The sequence below is a fragment of the Protobothrops mucrosquamatus genome, unplaced genomic scaffold, assembly GCF_001527695.2.
Source record: "Protobothrops mucrosquamatus isolate PMUCROS unplaced genomic scaffold, P.Mucros_1.0 scaffold262, whole genome shotgun sequence".
In the NCBI taxonomy this organism is placed as follows: Eukaryota; Metazoa; Chordata; class Lepidosauria; order Squamata; family Viperidae; genus Protobothrops; species Protobothrops mucrosquamatus.
Window position 1 is genome coordinate 605,525 of NW_015386609.1, and position 19,573 is coordinate 625,097.

The 19,573-nt window shown below is 44.5% G+C and overlaps 1 protein-coding gene across 1 annotated transcript; it reads right to left on the bottom strand.

Moving 5' to 3' along the window:
- Positions 1-5,731: 5,731 nt before the first annotated feature.
- Positions 5,732-14,556, bottom strand: PGAM2 (phosphoglycerate mutase 2). Its single transcript, XM_015814575.1, has 3 exons — positions 14,055-14,556; positions 9,669-9,849; positions 5,732-5,952 (listed from the first exon to the last, which is right to left on the bottom strand). The coding sequence occupies exons 1-3, from the start codon at positions 14,466-14,468 to the stop codon at positions 5,783-5,785; spliced, it is 765 nt and encodes a 254-aa protein (XP_015670061.1). The 5' UTR covers positions 14,469-14,556; the 3' UTR covers positions 5,732-5,782.
- Positions 14,557-19,573: the final 5,017 nt, after the last annotated feature.

Sequence of the window (19,573 nt, forward strand, 5' to 3'; positions counted from 1 at the left end):
AAACTCAGTGCAGAAAATAACAAGAATGGGGCTGACACAACTGTGCGCGTAGCTAAGACAAATAGTAGCTTGGTACAAGTAGAAGAAGGTTGCCGAAGGAGTGGCTGTCAGATTAATCAGCTGCAGCACGTGGTAGGGTGTCCAGCAGATGAAGAAGGCCACAACGATGGTGAGTGCCATGCGAGTCACCTTCCGGCTGCGGGCGGACGCTTTCCGATGCACGCGGTGCATGGCACGGAATAGGTGGTGCAGAGTCAAGGAATACAACACCGTAATGACCAGCAAAGGCAGGAGGAACGCTACTAAAGATTGGTAGAGGGTATACCAGTATATGCTACGGGGACCTGGCAAATCTATAAGGCAGATCTCCGTCTTGTTGTCCCAAAAGATCCGGGTGTACAGCATAGCGGGAGTAGCCAGAATCAAGCTTCCAACCCATATGCCAACATTGATCATCGCCGTGCAACGGAGGGTCCGCCTCTGGCCAACGGTGGATGAGTAGACCACGGCTACGTATCTGGGGAAAGAGACATGAAGCCATTAAGAAAAGCCCATCTCCTATAGAAGAACATGACTAAATACATACTAAAAACATACAGATTGGATAAGAAAAGTCACCCTTTGGGATTACCTGCCTGCACACACACATTTTCCACAAGGCAGTTAATGAGACTAACGTTGGCGATGGAAGACAGCATTAAGGGTTGAGAAAGTGGTCTAGAGTCCTACTTTGGTTCCAGAGTCAAGCCCTGACATTTTCAAGTAAAGCTGAGAAAATGCCTATATGTTGTTGTTGTTAGTTGCAAAGTCGTGTCTGACCCATCACGACCCCATGGACAACGTTCCTCCAGGCCTTCCTGTCCTCTACCATCTTCTGGAGTCCATTGAGTCCAGGTTAACTAATTGTCTGCAAGACTGACTGAATCTCCCGATCTAAGACATACAGGCAGTCCTCAACTTACAACCGTTCATTTAGCAACTGCTCAAAGCTAAAAGAGCCCTCAAAACGTGACTTACAACCATATCCTTATGACCATTGCAGCCTCCTAGGGGTCACGTGATCAAAAGTCAGGCCCCAGCCACTCCCATCTTCTTCCTCTTAGCCCCAGCCACTCCCTTCTTCTTCCTTATAGCCCCAGCCACTCCCTTCTTCTTCCTCTTAGCCCCACCCATCCCATCTTCTTCCTCTTAGCCCTACCCATCCCATCTTTCTCTTAGCCCCAGCCACCCCCATCTTCTTCCTTTTNCCACCCATCCCATCTTCTTCCTCTTAGCCCCAGCCACCCCCATCTTCTCCTTCCGCACTAGATTAGCCCCTACCTGTCTATGCAGAGCAGAGTAACGATGGCCACACTGCTGAACTGGTTATTGAGATCAATAGTAGTTGCAGCCCAACACAGGAAGTCTCCAAATACCCAGCCTTTCTCCTGAAGAAGCTGATGGATGATGAGAGGCATCCCAAGCAGGAAGAGCAGATCAGCCACGGCCAAGTTCAGAATGTAGATGTCCGATACAACCTTCTGTTTGCAGCCCAAGACCACCGAGATCACCAGCCCATTGGCCAGGACACCCGAGGTACAGATGAAGGCATAGATGATGGGAAGCACTAAGGAGACCGCTGGGCCCGGAGTGTTGTCATCAACTTGTGTGCTCTCCGAATGTGGCTGCACCAGTTCACTGTCCTTCAGAGACTGGTTGACTACCGGCGGTGTAGGAGTTCCAGATGAAATGTTGAGCCCAAGAGGAAAGTCACAGATTCTGTTTAGCCAAACACCCATGGCCAGGACCGTTGGCAGTCAAAACAACTTCAGCCTGGCCATTCACAGGAGCGTGGAGAGGAGGTGATGTTTTTGGACCCCAAAGGAAGACTTCATCTCCGTTTAACTCTTACGGGTCATTCAAGCACAGCTTCTGAAACAGCAGCAAGGTATGTTTCCAAAAAGTGAAACGTGCTCAATATAGCCTGACTTTTCCGATAGAAGATTGTATTTGTCCCAGATGCTGGGATGTCCCATCCTGTGTCTCTGTCCCAGATCAGCACCTGGAGTTCTCGGAGGAGGGACTCCCACGCTTCTTGTTTCTGTTCTTTCTCATGCTCGCATGTTCTTCTTCCTTAGGAGGAAATCAAAGTCTCTTGAGTTAGTTCCTTCCACATGAAATAAACAACGCAACGCAACATCAACGTATCAGCCAGGAACTGTCTGAATCCAACTGCGTATGCCTGGGGATCACCTAAGTTAGACTGGAGAGTTGCTACCGGATTTCTGCGTCCCATAAACTAAGACTAAGGCGGGCTCTCTTCCTCCAAAGTCTACCGGGGGGGTTAAGAAACCCCACGCACCAACAACACCTGGCAGCTGCAAGCCCCGCCTACCCCACACCTGGCAGAGGGCCTTGGCTCCCCGCCCATTCCCATCCATCCAAGCGCTTCCCCTGCGCTTTGGAAGAAGCGCGCCGGGGATTGTGGGAGGCGCGTCCGCCCCCGCGACGAATGATATCCCGCAATACACGAGTCCGGCCACCGAGGTCCCCCGCCTTCCCTTCCCTTCCCTTCCCGGTCCCATCGCAGAGGCTTTACCGCGGGCTCTTCGCCGCGCCGTCGCCCCAGCTGCCGTCGCTGCAGACACGTGTGTGCGCGACGGACCGTGGGAACGCGCAGCCGTCTGCCGGTTCTCCTGCTGCGCCTGTGCGCGCCATCAGTCTCGCTCGCGGGGCTTCGCCGCCCCCTCCTCCGACGTTTGACTTCCACCCTCGCCCTTTCCCAGGAAAGGCGGGAGCGGCCTTCTTTGGCTGGCTGGGTTTTAACCATCATTAATCATCCAGGTCGCTAAGAAAAGGGGCGCCGTCTCTCTTTCCGCCCGCTCGGCTGCGTTTTAACCAGAATTGCAGGTTGTCCGCCTTTGGTCTGAAACGTCAGCCTTCTAACACGTGGCGGGCACAGGAGGAAAGCGGGAGGGGGCCGCCTCGCCACCCATCCACGCCGAATCCGGGACGGGCAACTCGGTGGATCCCGCCGCCGGGGTTGCTCTATGCGCAGTGGTCCTGACCGACCACTAGGGGCACCAAAGAGAATTCTTTTTTTTTCTTTTCTTTTCTTTTTTGCAGCCCTCTAAAGGTGGTTCGGAGTTCTGCAGGCCGAATGGGAAGAGCTCTGGAGCAGGGGAGGAAGGGAGGATGGACGGTCAGGGGTAGGCAACCTGGGCTCTTTTATGACTCGTGGACTTCAACTCCCAGAATTCCTGAGCCAGCCTGGCTCAGCTTGGAAACCTCTCCCTTTCCCCTCAGCGTGGCTGGCTCAGGAATTCTGGGAGTTGAAGTCCACGAGTCATAAAAGAGCCGAGGTTGCCTACCCCTGGCCTAGGCCTGTATTTCTCAACCTTGGCCACTCAGAGATGGGTGGACTTCAGCTCCCAGAATTCCTGAGCCAGCACGACTCAGCTTGGAAACCTCTCCCTTTCCCCTCAGCGTGGCTGGCTCAGGAATTCTGGGAGTTGAAGTCCACGAGTCATAAAAGAGCCGAGGTTGCCTACCCCTGCCCTATCTTTCTAAAAAAAATGTAACTAGGCTGATAGAAGAGAATATTTGTTGCTCCGGTTTGATCGGTGGGTCCTTGGCACTGAAGATGTTACCTAGTTTGGTAATGAAACGTCTGCCAGAAATATCTTTGGAGATTCCCAGTCATCCAGGTCATGGTTGTCCCAAAGGTGCTTTTTCAAGAGGCAACTGGGCTTTCTTGCTTTTCTTTGAAGATGTTTCACTTCTCATCCAAGAAACTTCTTTACCATCCAGCTTCTTGGATGAGAAGCGAAACGTCTTCAAAGAAAAACGAAGTCCAGTTGCCTCTTGAAAAAACACTTTTGGGACATCTGCAAGAAACCAGCAAAGACCCCACGGTAACCACTCCAGAACAATTGTACAATAGGAGGAAGACAAAAGCTGTGCTTAGTTTAAGATCAGGTCGGTTGAATTTGAAGGCCATGTTACCAAACGATTTGGAATGACAGGGCTAACATTAAGTTGGGTTTTATTTCTGTGGGGTTAAGATAAAATTAGCTTATACAATGACTAAGGCATTTTCCTAATGCACCAGTGTATATAAAGTATGGTCTTCTTAATCACCGCTAGCAAAACACCCACACTCCTGCTGCAAATTAAAGACTGTTCTTTTCCACCTAATATTTTCTAGAGCTTCTCCTAACAGCCTTGTCAGGACCAGGGGGCAGCCACAGCTTAACGCATTCTTTATTCACCCTCTAACTGCGCACGGACATATGTGCACACAGGAAATGAGACAAAGTAGTGGCTTTCTCTGAAACAGATGCCCATCTGAATCATGGTTCCAATCTCACTTGCCAGAACTGTAGCAAAGGCTTTGTAATCATGGTTTGCTAAACCCCTAGTTGACTGGCAAGGAAGACTTCCACACTCTTTGTATTTTGTGATTGTGAAATATACGTTCCCTGTGTTTGGTTGGGGGAAAGCAGTTGGGGCTAGAGAGAATATAGAATCATAGGTTTGGAAGGGAGCTTGGAGGTCTTCTAGTCCAGCCCTTGCTCAAGGTTGTTATTGTTATTGTTAGTTGCGAAGTCATGTCTGACCCATCACGACCCCATGGACAACGTTCCTCCAGGCCTTCCTGTCCTCTACCATCTTCTGGAGTCCATTTAAGCTCATGCCTCCTGCTTCAGTGACTCCATCCAGCCACCTCATTCTCTGTCGTCCCCTTCTTCTGTTGCCCTCCATCTTTCCCAGCATCAGGCTCTTCTCCAGTGAGTCCTTCCTTCTCATTAGGTGGCCAAAGTACTTGAGTTTCAACTTCAGGATCTGGCCTTCTAAGGAGCAGTCAGGGTTGATCTCCTCTAGGACTGACCGGTTTGATCGCCTTGCAGTCCAGGGGACTCGCAGGAGTCTTCTCCAGCACCAGAGTTCAAAGCCCTCCATTCTTTGGCGCTCAGCCTTTCTTATGGTCCAACTTTCACAGCCATACATTGCACCTGGGAAAACCATGGCCTTGACTATACACACTTTTGTTGGCAGCACTTTTGTCTCTGCTTTTTAGTAGACCTTATATCATCCTGGTCAAATTGTTATTTAGTCTATTTTTTAAAAAAAACTCCAGTGATGGAACGCCCAGAACTCTGGGAGGTAAGCTTTCCCACTGATTAATTATTCTCGCTGTCAGAAAATTTCTCCTTAATTCTAAGTTGGCTCTCTTTCTTCAACAAGCTTCCATCCGTGATTTCTTGTCCTGCCCTCAGGTGCTTTGGAGAATAAGTCAACCCCTCCCCATTTCTGACAGATCCTCAAGTACTGGAAGAGAGTAATCATGTCCCCCCCTAATCCTTCACTTTGATATGCTAGACATACCTAGTTCCCTCAACCGTTCATCATAAGATTTAGCCTCCAGTCCCATTATCTCTATCTGTGTCTCCCCACAAACCTAAATTTGGTTACCTTAAAGCCCACCCCCCCTCCCGCCTTTAAGGATTGCTTGCAGAAGATCTGCAAATAAGTTGCACAGACATTGGTTTTTCTGTGGAATGTCTGTTTTGATGCCAGCTGATGGAAAGAGCAGTGTCTGATGATCCAGGTCACAACAATGTGCAAGGACTCTAGTATGAAAAAACCCATTATTAACAACATGAAGGCTAAAACAAGGACCCCATTCTTAACTCCAATGGTCTTCCCCCTCGTGCTGTTCCTGAACATAAAGATGTTGCTCACACAGGTGGGTTTTTCACTTTTTTTTTTTAATTTCACCAATGACCCTTTGCTGTTCCTCTCACTTTTTGACCTTGCCCTGTGCTGCCACCGCTTCCATGGCCTTCCTCACGGTTTCTTCATCACCCAAGAACTGCATGGGCTTGGTAGGCTTTAGGTTGTCATCCAATTCATACACAATGGGAATCCCAGTTGGGAGGTTGAGTTCCATGATGGCAGCATCAGACATCCCTGTGCAGAGACAATGAAGCCAGGTCAGATAAGCATCCACCGAAGTCTCCTACACACCCTGGTCAACAATAAAACCAAGCCAACCAAATGTCATCAGATACCACGTTCCTTCTACCATATGTGGTGGACGTGTGTAGAAGCTAAAACTTATTGGAATATAATTAGAACATGGATAGAAAAGATGATACTACAACATATAGAACTAAGACCAGAAATATTCCTGTTGGGTATTCTACCAGGGAAATACAATAAAGAGAAAACATATTTAATTATTCATATAATTACGGCAGCCAGGATTGTGTTTGCACAAAATTGGAAAGCACTGAATGCCCCCCCAGAGGGAGAGGTGATTGGGAAAATACTGGAATGTGCAGAAATGAATGGACTAACAATGACGATTAAAGATAAGACAGAGTCAGACTACTATGAAATCTGGGGAACTTTTTATGATTGGCTGAAAAGAGAATACGGTTAAAAGATAGTTAACATCAATTTAGATGGAAGAAGGAGGAGCAGATAAGGAGGGAGACCCAGGCGACACAGTATTGAATAACTGGAGGTTGTATAAATATTTATAGAAGGATATACTGAGAAGGTTAGATAAACAGAAGTATTAATGTAAGAGAAAATTATTCTTATTGTATATAATACAGAATTCTGGGAGTTGAAGTCCACAAGTCATAAAAGGGCCAAGTTTGAAGACCCCTGCCTTAGATACTGTCTAGCGGTGGTCTGGTGCTGGAGAAGGCTCTTGAGAGTCCCTTGGACTGCAAGAAGATCCAGTCAGTCAATCCTAAAGGAAACCAACCCTGACTTTTCTTTGGAAGGACAGATATGAAGTTGAAGCTCAAAGACTTTGGCCAATGAGAAAAGAGGACCATGTGAGAAAAGGCCTTGACGTTGGGAAAGACGGAAGACAAAAGGAGAAGGAGACGGCAGATGATGGGATGATTAGATAGTGTCATTGACACAATGAACATGAATTTGGGCAAACTCTGGGAGACATTGGCATGCTAGAGTCCACGGAGTCACAGGGCGTCATGAAGACTTAGCAACTGAACAACAGCAACAAGTGGTGGTCAGGATTTCTGCCATTTAGATGTAAGAGCCCTTATGAAACATCTCAGCAGCTACCAGTAAACAGCATTAGTAGAACTTTGGAAAGACTCTGAGGGCTTCTTTGGGCCAAAGCAAATGATGTCTCGTCTCCTTCTTTAATTGTGAGAAGTATCTTTGCAACCTTCACAACTTTGGGGGATGTTATGGAAACGGGCTCTTGGGGCAGAGATAGGGGAGATAGAAGTGCTGTTAGTGAGCACCCAGGATGAGACAGAAGATGCAGACCTTCCAGCTGCCCTTTTAACTTTTGTAATACGATGCCAAACTGGAAATAGCAACACAACCTTCAGCGGGCAGCATGTCAAATTGTGTTCAGTTCATTTCAAACCACAGCTGAGTCTGGGTAGCAGCTTTTCCAGGATCATGGCAATAGATGGAAAGTAGATAGCAGAGAGATTCTGAGACTCCCATCGTAGCACTCAAAGTGTTCCCTGCCTCCTTATAATGCAAGGGTCTTCAAACTTGGCAACTTTAAGACTTGTGGACTTCCAACTCCCAGAATTCCTCAGCCAGCCTTGAAGACCCCTGTTATAATGTATCGTCCAGTCTTCTCCAAATTCAACCCTCTCAAGATGGGTGGTCTTCAGCCTCAGTTCTTGGCAATGACCTGTTCTAGAGAATTCTGGGAATTGAAGTCCACAAGTCTTAAAGTCGTCAAGTTTGAAGACCCCTGTTATAATGTATCGTCCAGTCTTCTCCAAATTCAACCCTCTCAAGATGGGTGGTCTTCAACCTCAGTTCTTGGCAATGACCTGTTCTAGAGAATTCTGGGAATTGAAGTCCACACACCTTCAGAGTACTGAACTGAGGAAGGTTGTTCTGACATTGTTTTTATGGCCAACAATGCCTCTGGCCACACATACAACCTATGGCACCTCTTGGAAAATAAAAAGAGGGAATGGATGAGGAAGAAGGAAGGAAGGAAGGAATAGAGCATGAGGGAAGGAAGGAAGGAAGGATTTGAATAGATATTTGTGAGAGTAGAAAACAAGCTTTCCACTGTGCCTTGTGATAAACAAGTTTAGTAATTGGCCATGTCCATCATGACAAACACTTTAAGGACAGACATGGCAACTACTAGGTGAGAACTCCCATGCCAGATGTCCTTGCTGGCTCTCACGGTATACTAATGGTGTACAACTCTCATAATGGTGCACAATGGTCATTCTGTTAAGCTGGTTTATATGAGCCCCGTGTTGCAGCAAAATGCTTCCCACAGAAGACACTGCGGAAACATTAGGATTGTCCGAGAAGGCAGACATAAGTTATCAAGGTTCAAGGAGCCCAAGTACATATCTGAGAAGAGACAAATCTGACGATCTGCCCACATAAAGGTCACCTGTAAGTGATATACTCCTTCGCGAAGGGCAGGACTCAGCTGTCCTTTGGTGCCCTGGCCTTTCAGCAACTCTCTTAGCAAACCTGGTTGGTCTGGCCAGGCAATCAAGATTACATATTAGGCAAGCGAGTGCTGAGACCTAACCTGTATGACCCCATATAGCAGGGGTCTTCAAACGTGGCCCTTTTATGACTTGTGGACTTCAACTCCCAGAATACGCGTGCCTGGCTGAGGAATTCTGGGAGTTGAAGTCCACAAGTCATAAAAGGGCCAAGTTTGAAGACCCCTGCCACATAGGGCCTACGGGTCTGGGCCCTTTTTGGGGGGGGTGTCTTCTTGGTAACTCCCTGGTTCAGTTCAGATCCAGAAGAACGGGGAAATATTCCCCTTCACGTTATCATGCTAAGCCATACTTTGCTTAACAAAGCAAACCATTAGCTGGGTCTGCATGCTCATTAAACCATCAAACAAACCAGTCCCATAACAGTGACTGGGTTGATCTGGAGGCCTTAGTAAAAAGAGCTTGAGGAGGTGAGATCAAAAGATGCCGCCAAGAAATTAAAAGACCCTTGCTCCTGGGGAGGAAAGCTATGGCAAATCTAGACAGCATACTAAAAAGCAGAGACATCACCCTGCCAACCAAAGTGCGTATAGTCAAGGCCATGGTTTTCCCAGTTGCAATGTATGGCTGTGAAAGTTGGACCATAAGAAAGGCTGAGCACCAAAGAATGGAGGCCTTTGAACTATGGTGCTGGAGAAGACTCCTGCGAGTCCCTTGGACTGCAAGGTGATCAAACCGGTCAGTCCTAGAAGAGATCAACCCCGATTGCTCTTTAGAAGGCCAGATCCTGAAGTTGAAACTCAAATACTTTGGCCACCTAATGAGAAGGAAGGGCTCCCTGGAGAAGAGCCTAATGCTGGGAAAGATGGAGGGCAATAGAAGAAGGGGACGCCAGAGAATGAGGTGGCTGGATGGAGTCACTGAAGCAGTAGGCGTGAGCTTAAATGGACTCCAGAAGATGGTAGAGGACAGGAAGACCTGGAGGAACGTTGTCCATGGGGTCGTGATGGGTCGGACACGACTTTGCAACTAACAACAACAACACTTAAAATAAAAAAGAACGAATGGAATTGGCTTGACGGCTTCTCCTTCTCCTCCTCCATCCAGACAAAAGACATTGTGTGAGGCAAGAGGAATGGGAAAATATATGGGTATTATGATTATGCACGAGGCTGGGGGATGCTTGGTGGTCCTTACCTTCCAAGTGCTTGACTATCCCCCGGAGGCTGTTGCCATGGGCAGCAATGAGTACCCGGCTGCCCTGTTTGATCTTGGGTGCAATCTCATCATTCCAGAATGGTAAAGCCCGGGCGATGGTATCTTTCAAGCTCTCACAGGCTGGCAGTTCCCCAGGCTTCAGTCCTGCATACCTTCGTTCCTGTGTGGTTCGAAAGACAGTAGACAACGGTTAGAGCGGAGAAGGGAGGACGAGAAAGCTTTGGGTCAACCTCAGAGGTTGGGGAATGACTTCTTAGAAGAGAAGGGGGACGAGTAAAGAAGAAATGCATTGATTCTATTCTTTATTTTTGACCCTTCACTTCGTCAGAGTTTGATGTGTTCTTTTTATTTTTATTGTATCAAAGAAAAAGTTGGAAGTATTCCTTTTTTCTGCTGTTCTTGCTTTTTCATTTTGCACCTTCTGCTTTTCTCGATCTTTTCTTTTTGGTTCTTGCTCATTTATCTTTTAATTTGGTTTTGGGTTGGGTTTTTTTGAATATATATATATATACACACACACTAGCTGTACCCGGCCACGCATTGCTGTGGCTCAGTCTGGTAAAAGCATGTGTTGCTTTTACGTCCAACAGATGGTGCTGTTTTTTTTTAAAAAGCATGTTTTTACCTGTCACAAGTGTGACATCTATATAATATAGGTATATAAAAACACGTGCGTATTTGATTGCAACGTTGTGTCAAAATTTCAAAGCAATCGGTGAAGAACTTTTGGAGATTTAAGATTTTGAACAAACGAACATTTACATTTTTAGATAGATAGATAGATAGATAGATAGATTAAAAACAAAACCAAAAACAAATTAAAAGATAAATGAGCAAGAACAAAAGGAATATATATATATATATATATATATATATATATATATATATATATATATATATATTACTCTAAGAAGCACAAAGCTAAAAGCACAAGCCTGATGATGATGAATGTGATTTCATCGAAACGTCGCTATGATACTTCTAATCTTACACGGGAGAAAACCCGAATGACCAAAGACTCACATATATATATATATATATATAAAAAGAGGGAAAGGTTTCCCTGTCAGTCATGTCTCTATATATGATATTTATCAATATATATTGGGGGGGAGGGGCGCGATGGCTCAGTGGTTAAGAAGCCGAGCTTGCTGACAGCCTAGGGTTGAGACCTGAGCACTGTGTGATGGAGTGAGCTCCTGCCCACCTAATAGTTCAAAAGCATGAAAATGTGAGTAGATAAATAGGTACCACTTCGGTGGGAAGGTAGCAGCGTTCCATGTTTCGTGATGCCATGCCGGCTAAATGACCACGGAGGTTTCTTCAGACTCCCTTGGCTGAAAAACGGAAACGAGTACCACGCCCCGTGGTCTCGGTGGACAAAATATGGATCACAGCCTTCCTTAACTAGATCATCCCAGCCAGCCATTGTGTCAGGTTGGGGAACTCCAATGTACTTCAAGTCCTGGTCTGTCCATCTTAGTCTGGTACTTGAAATTATGGGATACAGTAGGCATTTTTTTAGATACTGCTGAAAAAATAGGACAATGAAATAGCAGCAAAGGATACAGCTGTACTTTCTGCTTCTTAATGAGTTGGGAGTGTGGTTTTTTTTTCTCCAATATGTGGAATGCATCTTTGGAAGGAGGAAATACGTTTGCGCTTATGTGGGTGTTTTGATGAACTCAGGGGAGCTAAATGCTCATGAATACCAGAAAAAGCGAACTCTTTGTGACATTTTAGAATAATGTACTCCGGAGCATCAGAGAAACCGCTTGATAGCCTCCCCCTTTTTTTTATTATGACTAATAGCATTTGAATAATTTCCAGACACTTCCTTCGTTAGTCTTTTGTAGCAAAAATAATAAACATTCTTAAAGGATTAATTGGCTAATCTTTAAAATGTTAACAACTTAAAAATTAACAAACGCCTTGGCATAAGCTTTCACGTACTGGGAAGAGAAAGCTGTCTCTTTAATACTGAATTATTAAATAAAGTAAAATTAATTAAATTAAAATGACATCCATGAGGTCGTAGATGTTTAATGCTACCCATTTTAAAAATAAGATTTTTCATCTTCTATCTGCATTTTCCATTTTGTTTGCAATTACCTCTCAAGTTGGAGGCAAGGGCTATCAGACTTTGCAAAATAGCCTCTAAAGAGCTAATTAAGTAGAATCCTTAAATGCCTGTAGACTAACTTTACATGTTTCATTAAATTACGCCATGGTTTAATTGTGTTATGGTTTAGAAAACATGGTTGATGGCTTAGAGTGATGAGCGGACTCAGAGCAATATGGCTTATTCAACTAACCGTTGCAAATTATGCTAAAGTGTAAGGAAATTATGTCTTAATGCAATGAGGGAAATATTTAGTGTTGGCCTATAGCTTCCCACCTCCTTGTAGCCAGTCAAAATTCCGGGCAAAGACCGGATTGGAAATCATTTCTGGGTCAACATTATAATTTAGGACTCTTTGTCAAAATTATTGCAGGGTTTTTTTTCCCCCCAAAGGAGCGCCATACAATTCCTGGTAGCCTAGCCTAAGTTCAGTTTTAAAAAGGTGGCTGTAGAGCTGTGGGGTATAAGAATCCTTACCTTTACATAGATAGCTAAGAGTTGTTTAACTCCTCCTCCTCCTCCTCCTCCTCCTCCTCCTCGAGGAGGAGTATAATAAATCCCATGTTCAAGTTTCCTACTTCTTCATTTCCTAATTTTAAAATATCAGGAAATACTGTAAAAGTCAAATACAGGATATGGATATGTATAAGTAAAAATATACGGATAAATGTTTTAACTGAGCTTGTTAGAACTAGAAATCTATTAGCTTAAATATGATATAGCAAATGTTAAGGGAAATAGAGAAGGAATTTTTTGATGATGTAACCTGAGATATGTACTACAATATATTGTACTATTGACTACCCAATCACCACGCTGCTTTTCAAATACTTAAATGTAAAACTGGAAAACCAATAAAAACTTGTTATAAAAAATTATATCAGGAAATGCTGACTTCTTTGCTAGAAGTATTGAAGCAGGGATCAGGCCATCACCTCTTCCTACACTGATGAGGAATCTGAATTAGATTACTCTGAATAGTGTCTTCTCCAGGTTTATTGACTACACCTCACCCAGCGTAACGTCTTCTATAACCTGCCGAGCCAAAACCAATCCAAGCATGTTAAAGGACACAGGACTATGCAAAACCTTAGACTTCCCCATTTTTAAAATGGGACTTTCCTTCCCACAGGCCCCTGTGTTTCTTGCACAGCATTCTGCCCAGGTGGAAGATCTTTGCTGCAGAAACATAAGATTTTCCTCTCAATGTGTTGTAACAGCCAATTGATGAGCTTTTTGCTACCCATATTTCGGACATTCCTCCAAAAAAACCCCACAAACAAACAAACTACAAGGCAGCAAAAACAACTCTTCCCTCCTTTCTCTATATTTTATTTTCACATCTCACATCCTGGCTGAGAATTAGACTAAGGAAGAAAGAACGTCAAGGTCACCCTTTCTCCAAGCTTCCTACAAAGGAGGTATAGGTAGCCCTTGACTTACAACGGTTCATTTAGTGACGGTTGCAACGGTGCTGAAAAAAGTGACTTCGTCACTGTTTTTCAGTTACCTTTGTACAGTTACCAGGGTCACGTGATCAAAATTCAGATGCTTGGCCACGGGTTCATACTTATGACCGTTGCTGTGTCCCAAGGTCACGGGATCCGCTTTTGCGACCTTCTGACAAGCAAAGGCAATGGGGAAGCCAAGTTCACTTAACAACCACGGTACTAACTTATCAAAGAAGAGGGATTCAAACTATTCTCCAAAGCGCCTGAAGGCAGGACAAGAAGCAACAGATAGAAACTAATCAAGGAGAGAAGCAACCTAGAACTAAGGAGAAACTTCCTGACAGTGAGAACAATTAACCAGTGGAACAACCTGCCTCCAGAAGCGGTGAATGCTCCAGGTTTTTAAGAAGAGACTGGACAGCCAGTTGTCCGAAATGGTATAGGGTTTCCTGCCTGAGCAGGGGGTTGGACTAGATGACCTCCAAGGTCCCTTCCAACTTTATTATTATTATTATTATTATTATTATTATTATTATTATTATTATTATTATTATTATTATTATTATTATTATTATTATTATTATTAACTGCAGTGATTCACCGTAGCAAGAAAGGTGGTAAAACGGGGCAAAATTCACCCTTACAAACGTCTTATTGAATAAGAGACATTCTGGGCTCAATTGTGATTGTAAGTTGAGGACTACCAGTATTTGAATACACATCTCCACAGTCCTAATTGGCCAATGTCCACCACCCGTTGGTCCTCTCATTGGAGGTTCTGCTGCCACTGACCTTGCTGATGACTTTGTAAAAAGAGTGGCCTTCATCCATGGGGGGCGGTGGAATATCATAAGACCTTCTCCAGATTTTGACCTGCTCCTCCCCATGCTTGGCTGCGGTCTCCGCCTTGTTGAGGCCCGTCAGACCCCCGTAGTGGCGTTCGTTCAGGCGCCAGGTACGAATCACGGGCACCCACATCTGGTCACAGCCGTCCATGATGTACCAGAGGGTGCGGATGGCTCTCTTCAGCACCGAGGTGTAGAAACAGTCGAACTCATAGCCGGCTTCCTTGATGGCCTGGGCTCCGCGCTTGGCCTCCTCCTTCCCCTTTTCACTCAGTTCGGCGTCGAACCAGCCGCAGAAGCGGTTCTCCTGGTTCCAGGTGCTCTCGCCGTGGCGCACAATCACGAGCCGGTGGGTTGGCATCGTTCTGGAGGAAACAAACACCGTCGGCCTCAACAAGGAGCCAGCACCGAACGCCGAGTTTGGCTGCTGCCCGGAGCTACCCACAGGGAGGAGGACAGTTTTAAGGCTATTTATACAGGTCTTCTGCTCTGCCCTGCCCATCTCGCCCCTCCTGATCAAGCAGCTCCATCTTCGGAGCCATTCATGCTGACGGAAGAGCGGCTCTCCCATTCTGGTTAAAAATAGCAAGGAGATAACTTCTTCTGGCTAGGCCAGAAATAGCAGAAGACTTGGCAGAGCTGAGAAGTTTCTGATCAGAGGCCTCTGGCTACAACTGAAATGAAGGAACGGGATAGTGAGAACTTTTCTATCACTACCAACTCTGTGAGCAATTGGGAACTGCAAGGAATCTCCCTTTTCTTAATTGCCATTTATCACCCAGGCTTCAGAGCAAAGCAGAAAAGCCTCTCCTGGATTAATGGAGAGTTTATGTCTTGTCTTGTCTTCTCCCCTGTTCAGAAACCAGCCATTTCTGGATCAGAAGCACAATGGAAGATTAGTAAGCCCTCTTCCTGTCTATGGAGATTCTCAGTTATCCAGGTCAAGTTTTCCCAAAGGTGCTTTTCCAAAAGGCAACTGGACTTTCTTGGCTTTTTTCCTTAAAAATGTTTCGCTTCTCATCCAAAAAGTTTCTTCAGTTCTAAAAAAACTTCTTGAATGAGAAGCAAAACGTTTTCAAAGAAAGAAAGAAAAAGGCAAAAAAGTCCAGTTGCCTTTTGGAAAAGCATTTTTGGGAAACCCTTTTCTTTTATTGCAGCAAATCCATAATTCTTCCATGATCCTCCAGATGAAGAAGAATCCACCGCCCAAATAAAAGCTTCACGGGTTTTATGCAGAGTATCAAACGCAGGAATTTATTAAAAATCTTAACCGCTCTTCCTTTTCCTTACTGCTCCTTTCTTCTCTCTCCAAAATATTCTGGGAACAAGCTGGCATAGAAAAGACAGGGAAATTGGTTCCCCAAACCCCTTCAGCTTAAAACTAGGGCTGGTATAATTAGAATTGCTATCTTCACACAATACAGGAAACCTTGATCTGATCTAGGGATATTGCTGTGCATATTTAAGGTTGGCTCTTATTAAAAATGCATCTAGGGCTGAGCTAAATACTTGTGGGAAGTCAGCCCCCCCAGAGAAGGAAATATTAAAAAGAGCAGAAAAATATATTTTCTCAAAGGATCTTAAAGAGACAGAAAAGCATGCCCAGTTTTTCTTAATAGCCCCAAGTCTGCCTCCCCCAAGCAGAAGCCAGCTCTGTACAAATGCAGATGTAAACCATCAGGAAAGTTGGAGCTAGGAGATTAGGAAGACAAAGACCTAAAATCTGCATACCCCACCTGGGACAGGACATGGGTAGGATTAACTCACAAAGGCCAAAGGGCACACCCAAACTCAGGTCAGAATACATGACACAGGAAATAGCCTCAAAACAGGAACAGGAAATAACTCCAAACAAAAGGCTCCAGAGGGTATAAAAAAACCTATTCCCTACATGTGCTGGGCCCCTTTTTTCTCTCCTGTTTCCTGCCAGAACCATCTTTCTGTCTGGCTCTTCAATAAACTGCAACCTTCTTTCTAAACCAGTCGCCATGCTGATTATCCTCGGCTTGGATGAATCATGATGAAGACTTTTCTTTCAACATATTAAAGACACAAGAGCAGGCCAAGGTTTTAAATTTTTCCCCCGTTCTGTGTAATTGGCAGTCCTGCTCTATGGCTAATGCGACACAGACAGGCCACTGAGCCACTGCCACCAGGAGGAGAAATGCCCGGTGTAACTTGGCTTCTCTAGCGAGTTAAATCACCGTTATACTGTAGGAAATAAAACCAAACCTGCATAAAACCAAACCCATAAAAATCTAAAATGACCCCATCTGGACCAGCAGGTGGCACTGTGGGTCAACGATCCGAAGTTTGTATTGAATTTGTCCCCAATCTAGCGCTCTCTAAATATGCTGGACTTCCATTTTCTTTGCAAAAATAATAATTGTCTGAGAATTATGGGAACCCGAGATCCAAGCCATGGAAAAAAGCTGCTTTCTTGGTGGCCACAAGGGGGTATGGACAATATTATAATCTTGATAGGAGAAATATCTTCTCAGGGGAACTTAAGTAATGTTAGAATTTGGACTAAACTCCTTTTTCTGCAGGTTTCCTCGTTGGATACAACCTCGTTGCCTGTCAAATGGGCTTGTCTTGTTCCCATGTCCTTCCCAGATGGTCTCCGAGCATACAGTACTTGACTATACATGTATATAAACTATATATGTACAAACATGCGGCCCTCTCTTCCGTCTGTTTGCAGAAAGGAACCCCTACCTCCATTCCTTATTTCCTTTCTTTAGATTAAAGACAGGAGATTTAATGTGAAGAGCAGACTGACTGACTCAGATTGGAGGCATCTTTCAGCCCAATCAATGCTTTTTAGGATAGTTATCAGCGAAGGAAGGCAGTCTATAGTTTTACTTGATTGTAATCATTTTTTTTCATAGATGTATATAACTATAGGTAGTCCTCAGTTTACAACCATATGTTTCATATTAAAGTTAAAATGGCACAGAAAGTGACTTATGACTGATCCTCGCACTTATGACCATCTCAGCATCCCCATGGTCACGTGATCAAAATCCAATGCTCAGCAACTGGCATGTATTTATAGCAGTTGCAGTGATCACCATCTGCAATCTATTCAGCTGGCTTCCCACAAGCAAAATCGATGAGGGAAACTAGAGGCAAAAAAAAAAAAAGTTGTAAAATCACTTAACAACTGCCTTGCTTAGCAACAGAAATTCTTATCTCAATTGTGGTCATAAGCTGGGGACTATTTGTAGTACAGTATTAACTTTTCCCACGCTTTCCAGTGCCTTCACACATCACTGCTAAGTTAAAATATGCTTTGTTTCTCTTCTCCTAGTTGAGATTTAAATATAACTGATGGGCAAATGCTGTTGGTGGGACGAGAAACATTAAGAAATTCGATTGGAGTCTGGAATGCTGATTTTTTTCAAAAGAATAATAGCCCCTTTGTGTGACATCTGGGCAAAATCACACGCAGTGGGGATATTTAAACCTTGCTTGGATCATGGCTTGCTTTCAGCCCTTACCTGTGTCAAAACTATTACAATGTGGCTTTGCAGGATGCATAAACAAGACTATAGCTTGGCCTCAAGTCTTTAAAGAACCAGAATATTCTTATATTTGCTAAGGGCAGATATAGTCCCCAGAAGAACACTAACCTCTGTTAATTAATAACCAAGTAAAAACAAAAATTACATAGTTTATAACAGACCACTATGGACCAAAAACTATTCATCTGATACAGGAGGAAGGAACCGAGAGCAATAAAAAATCAAGTTGGCAATATCCAACTTAAATAAGACTATAACATGTAAGCAGAAATTAAGTATTAATTCAGTATTAAGGCATTTTTCTTGTCCACAAAATATTTTCATGTAATAAATTACTCCTTACCGGCTAAGCTCCAGTGACTATGACTGATTTTTCTTGAACCAATCACATCACAACATGCAAATGCCAACTAAAGCAGGTCATAAACATTTCCAAGGGAGGGGGGACTCCTTCATTATGGACCAAAGCCAAGGGCCACAAGCACCCACTTTTTCTGGGGCTGCAGAAATCAGAAGGTCAGACCAGGAAACAGACGCCAGAAGGACTGCTGGAACCCTATTGTAGCCATAGTCTGATCGAGGCAATTAAATCTTGATAACTTATCTAATTTTCTTCCAATTCTTACACCCAAGACGATCAAGGCAGTGCAATCTTGAGTTACTTTCTCACTTGCTCCTGTCTTTCAGGGCTAAGCTGATGTATATGTAAACCTTGCATTTTTCAAGGTTTCGTCAGTATTCCTCTACAACACGGGTGTCAAACTCGATCACGTCACATGACGTATCGTGATGTTTTTTGCCTTTGCGGGGCCAGGGTGGCTGTGGCCTGTGCATGACGCACCCAGCCTGCGGGCTGCCACCCCTGCTTTACAATAACAGAACAGCAAGAGAAGGTAATAGAACATGCCCCCATTGGCATGAGTCCTCAATGGCTAGGGCCCATTTTCTCCAAACTTATAACTAAGGCCAGCCTTAGGGATCCTGCTCCATTTTACCTTAGCCACTGAAGAGAAAGGTGGATAAGATCCCTTTCAAATCAATGGGATTTGAAGTGTTTCCATTCAACGGTTTCCTAGGATGTCAGTTGTAGTATCATCCGTCATCAGCATTCTTAGTTATTTTCACTTCCTGGTGGGAATATATTTTTTCTTTGCACCTTCTAATATTATTTGCACTGGATTTTAAAGCAAACAGGTGGGACTCAGTTGTCATGTTTCTGTTGCAATTCTGTTTATTGTTACCATTTCATTGTTTGTACTGGTTTAAGTAGACCATGTTGGAAACTTTTGGGGTTTAAGAGTAGGTAAAAACATGCTTGTTTATGTGGACTGGTTGCTGGCATGCTGCGCCCTGGTACTGGTCCACAGACCAGGAGTTGGGGATCCCTGTTCAAGGCCATTTCTTGAAACAAGCAAATTTATGCCAGGTGAGATTGTGATACATAGAATGCTAATCTAGTGTATCTGAATGGTTTTGCACTTGGTGAACTCATCCTGCATTAAACAAACCATGGCTTATGTCACACAAACTAGGTCCATTGATCCATCTAGATCAGCTTTCCTCAACCCGATACTCTCTGAATGTATTGTAACCCCAGCTCCCAGAATTCCCAGCCAGCCAGTGTGGGAAGCAAGAAACACATTTCACATGTAAACCATTTTGTGATGAATTTTAACAACTAGCACACACAGCTTTCCTTCTCAGCGGCATGTTTTCTTACAGGAGTAAACTTCAAACCTGGTAACTCACGGCCCATTAAGATGGGGAGATTAGACGTTAGGATAGCAATCTTTTGGAATCTTTCCAGAGGAAAGCCTTGGGAATTATCCCTAGCAGAACCCAGAAAATCGCATTAGTACCTTTAGCAGGGAGGAACCGATTTTACATCCAACGTCCGCTGGCCGGTTGCAAGTTCTCCAACGCTCCCCAAACAACCTTG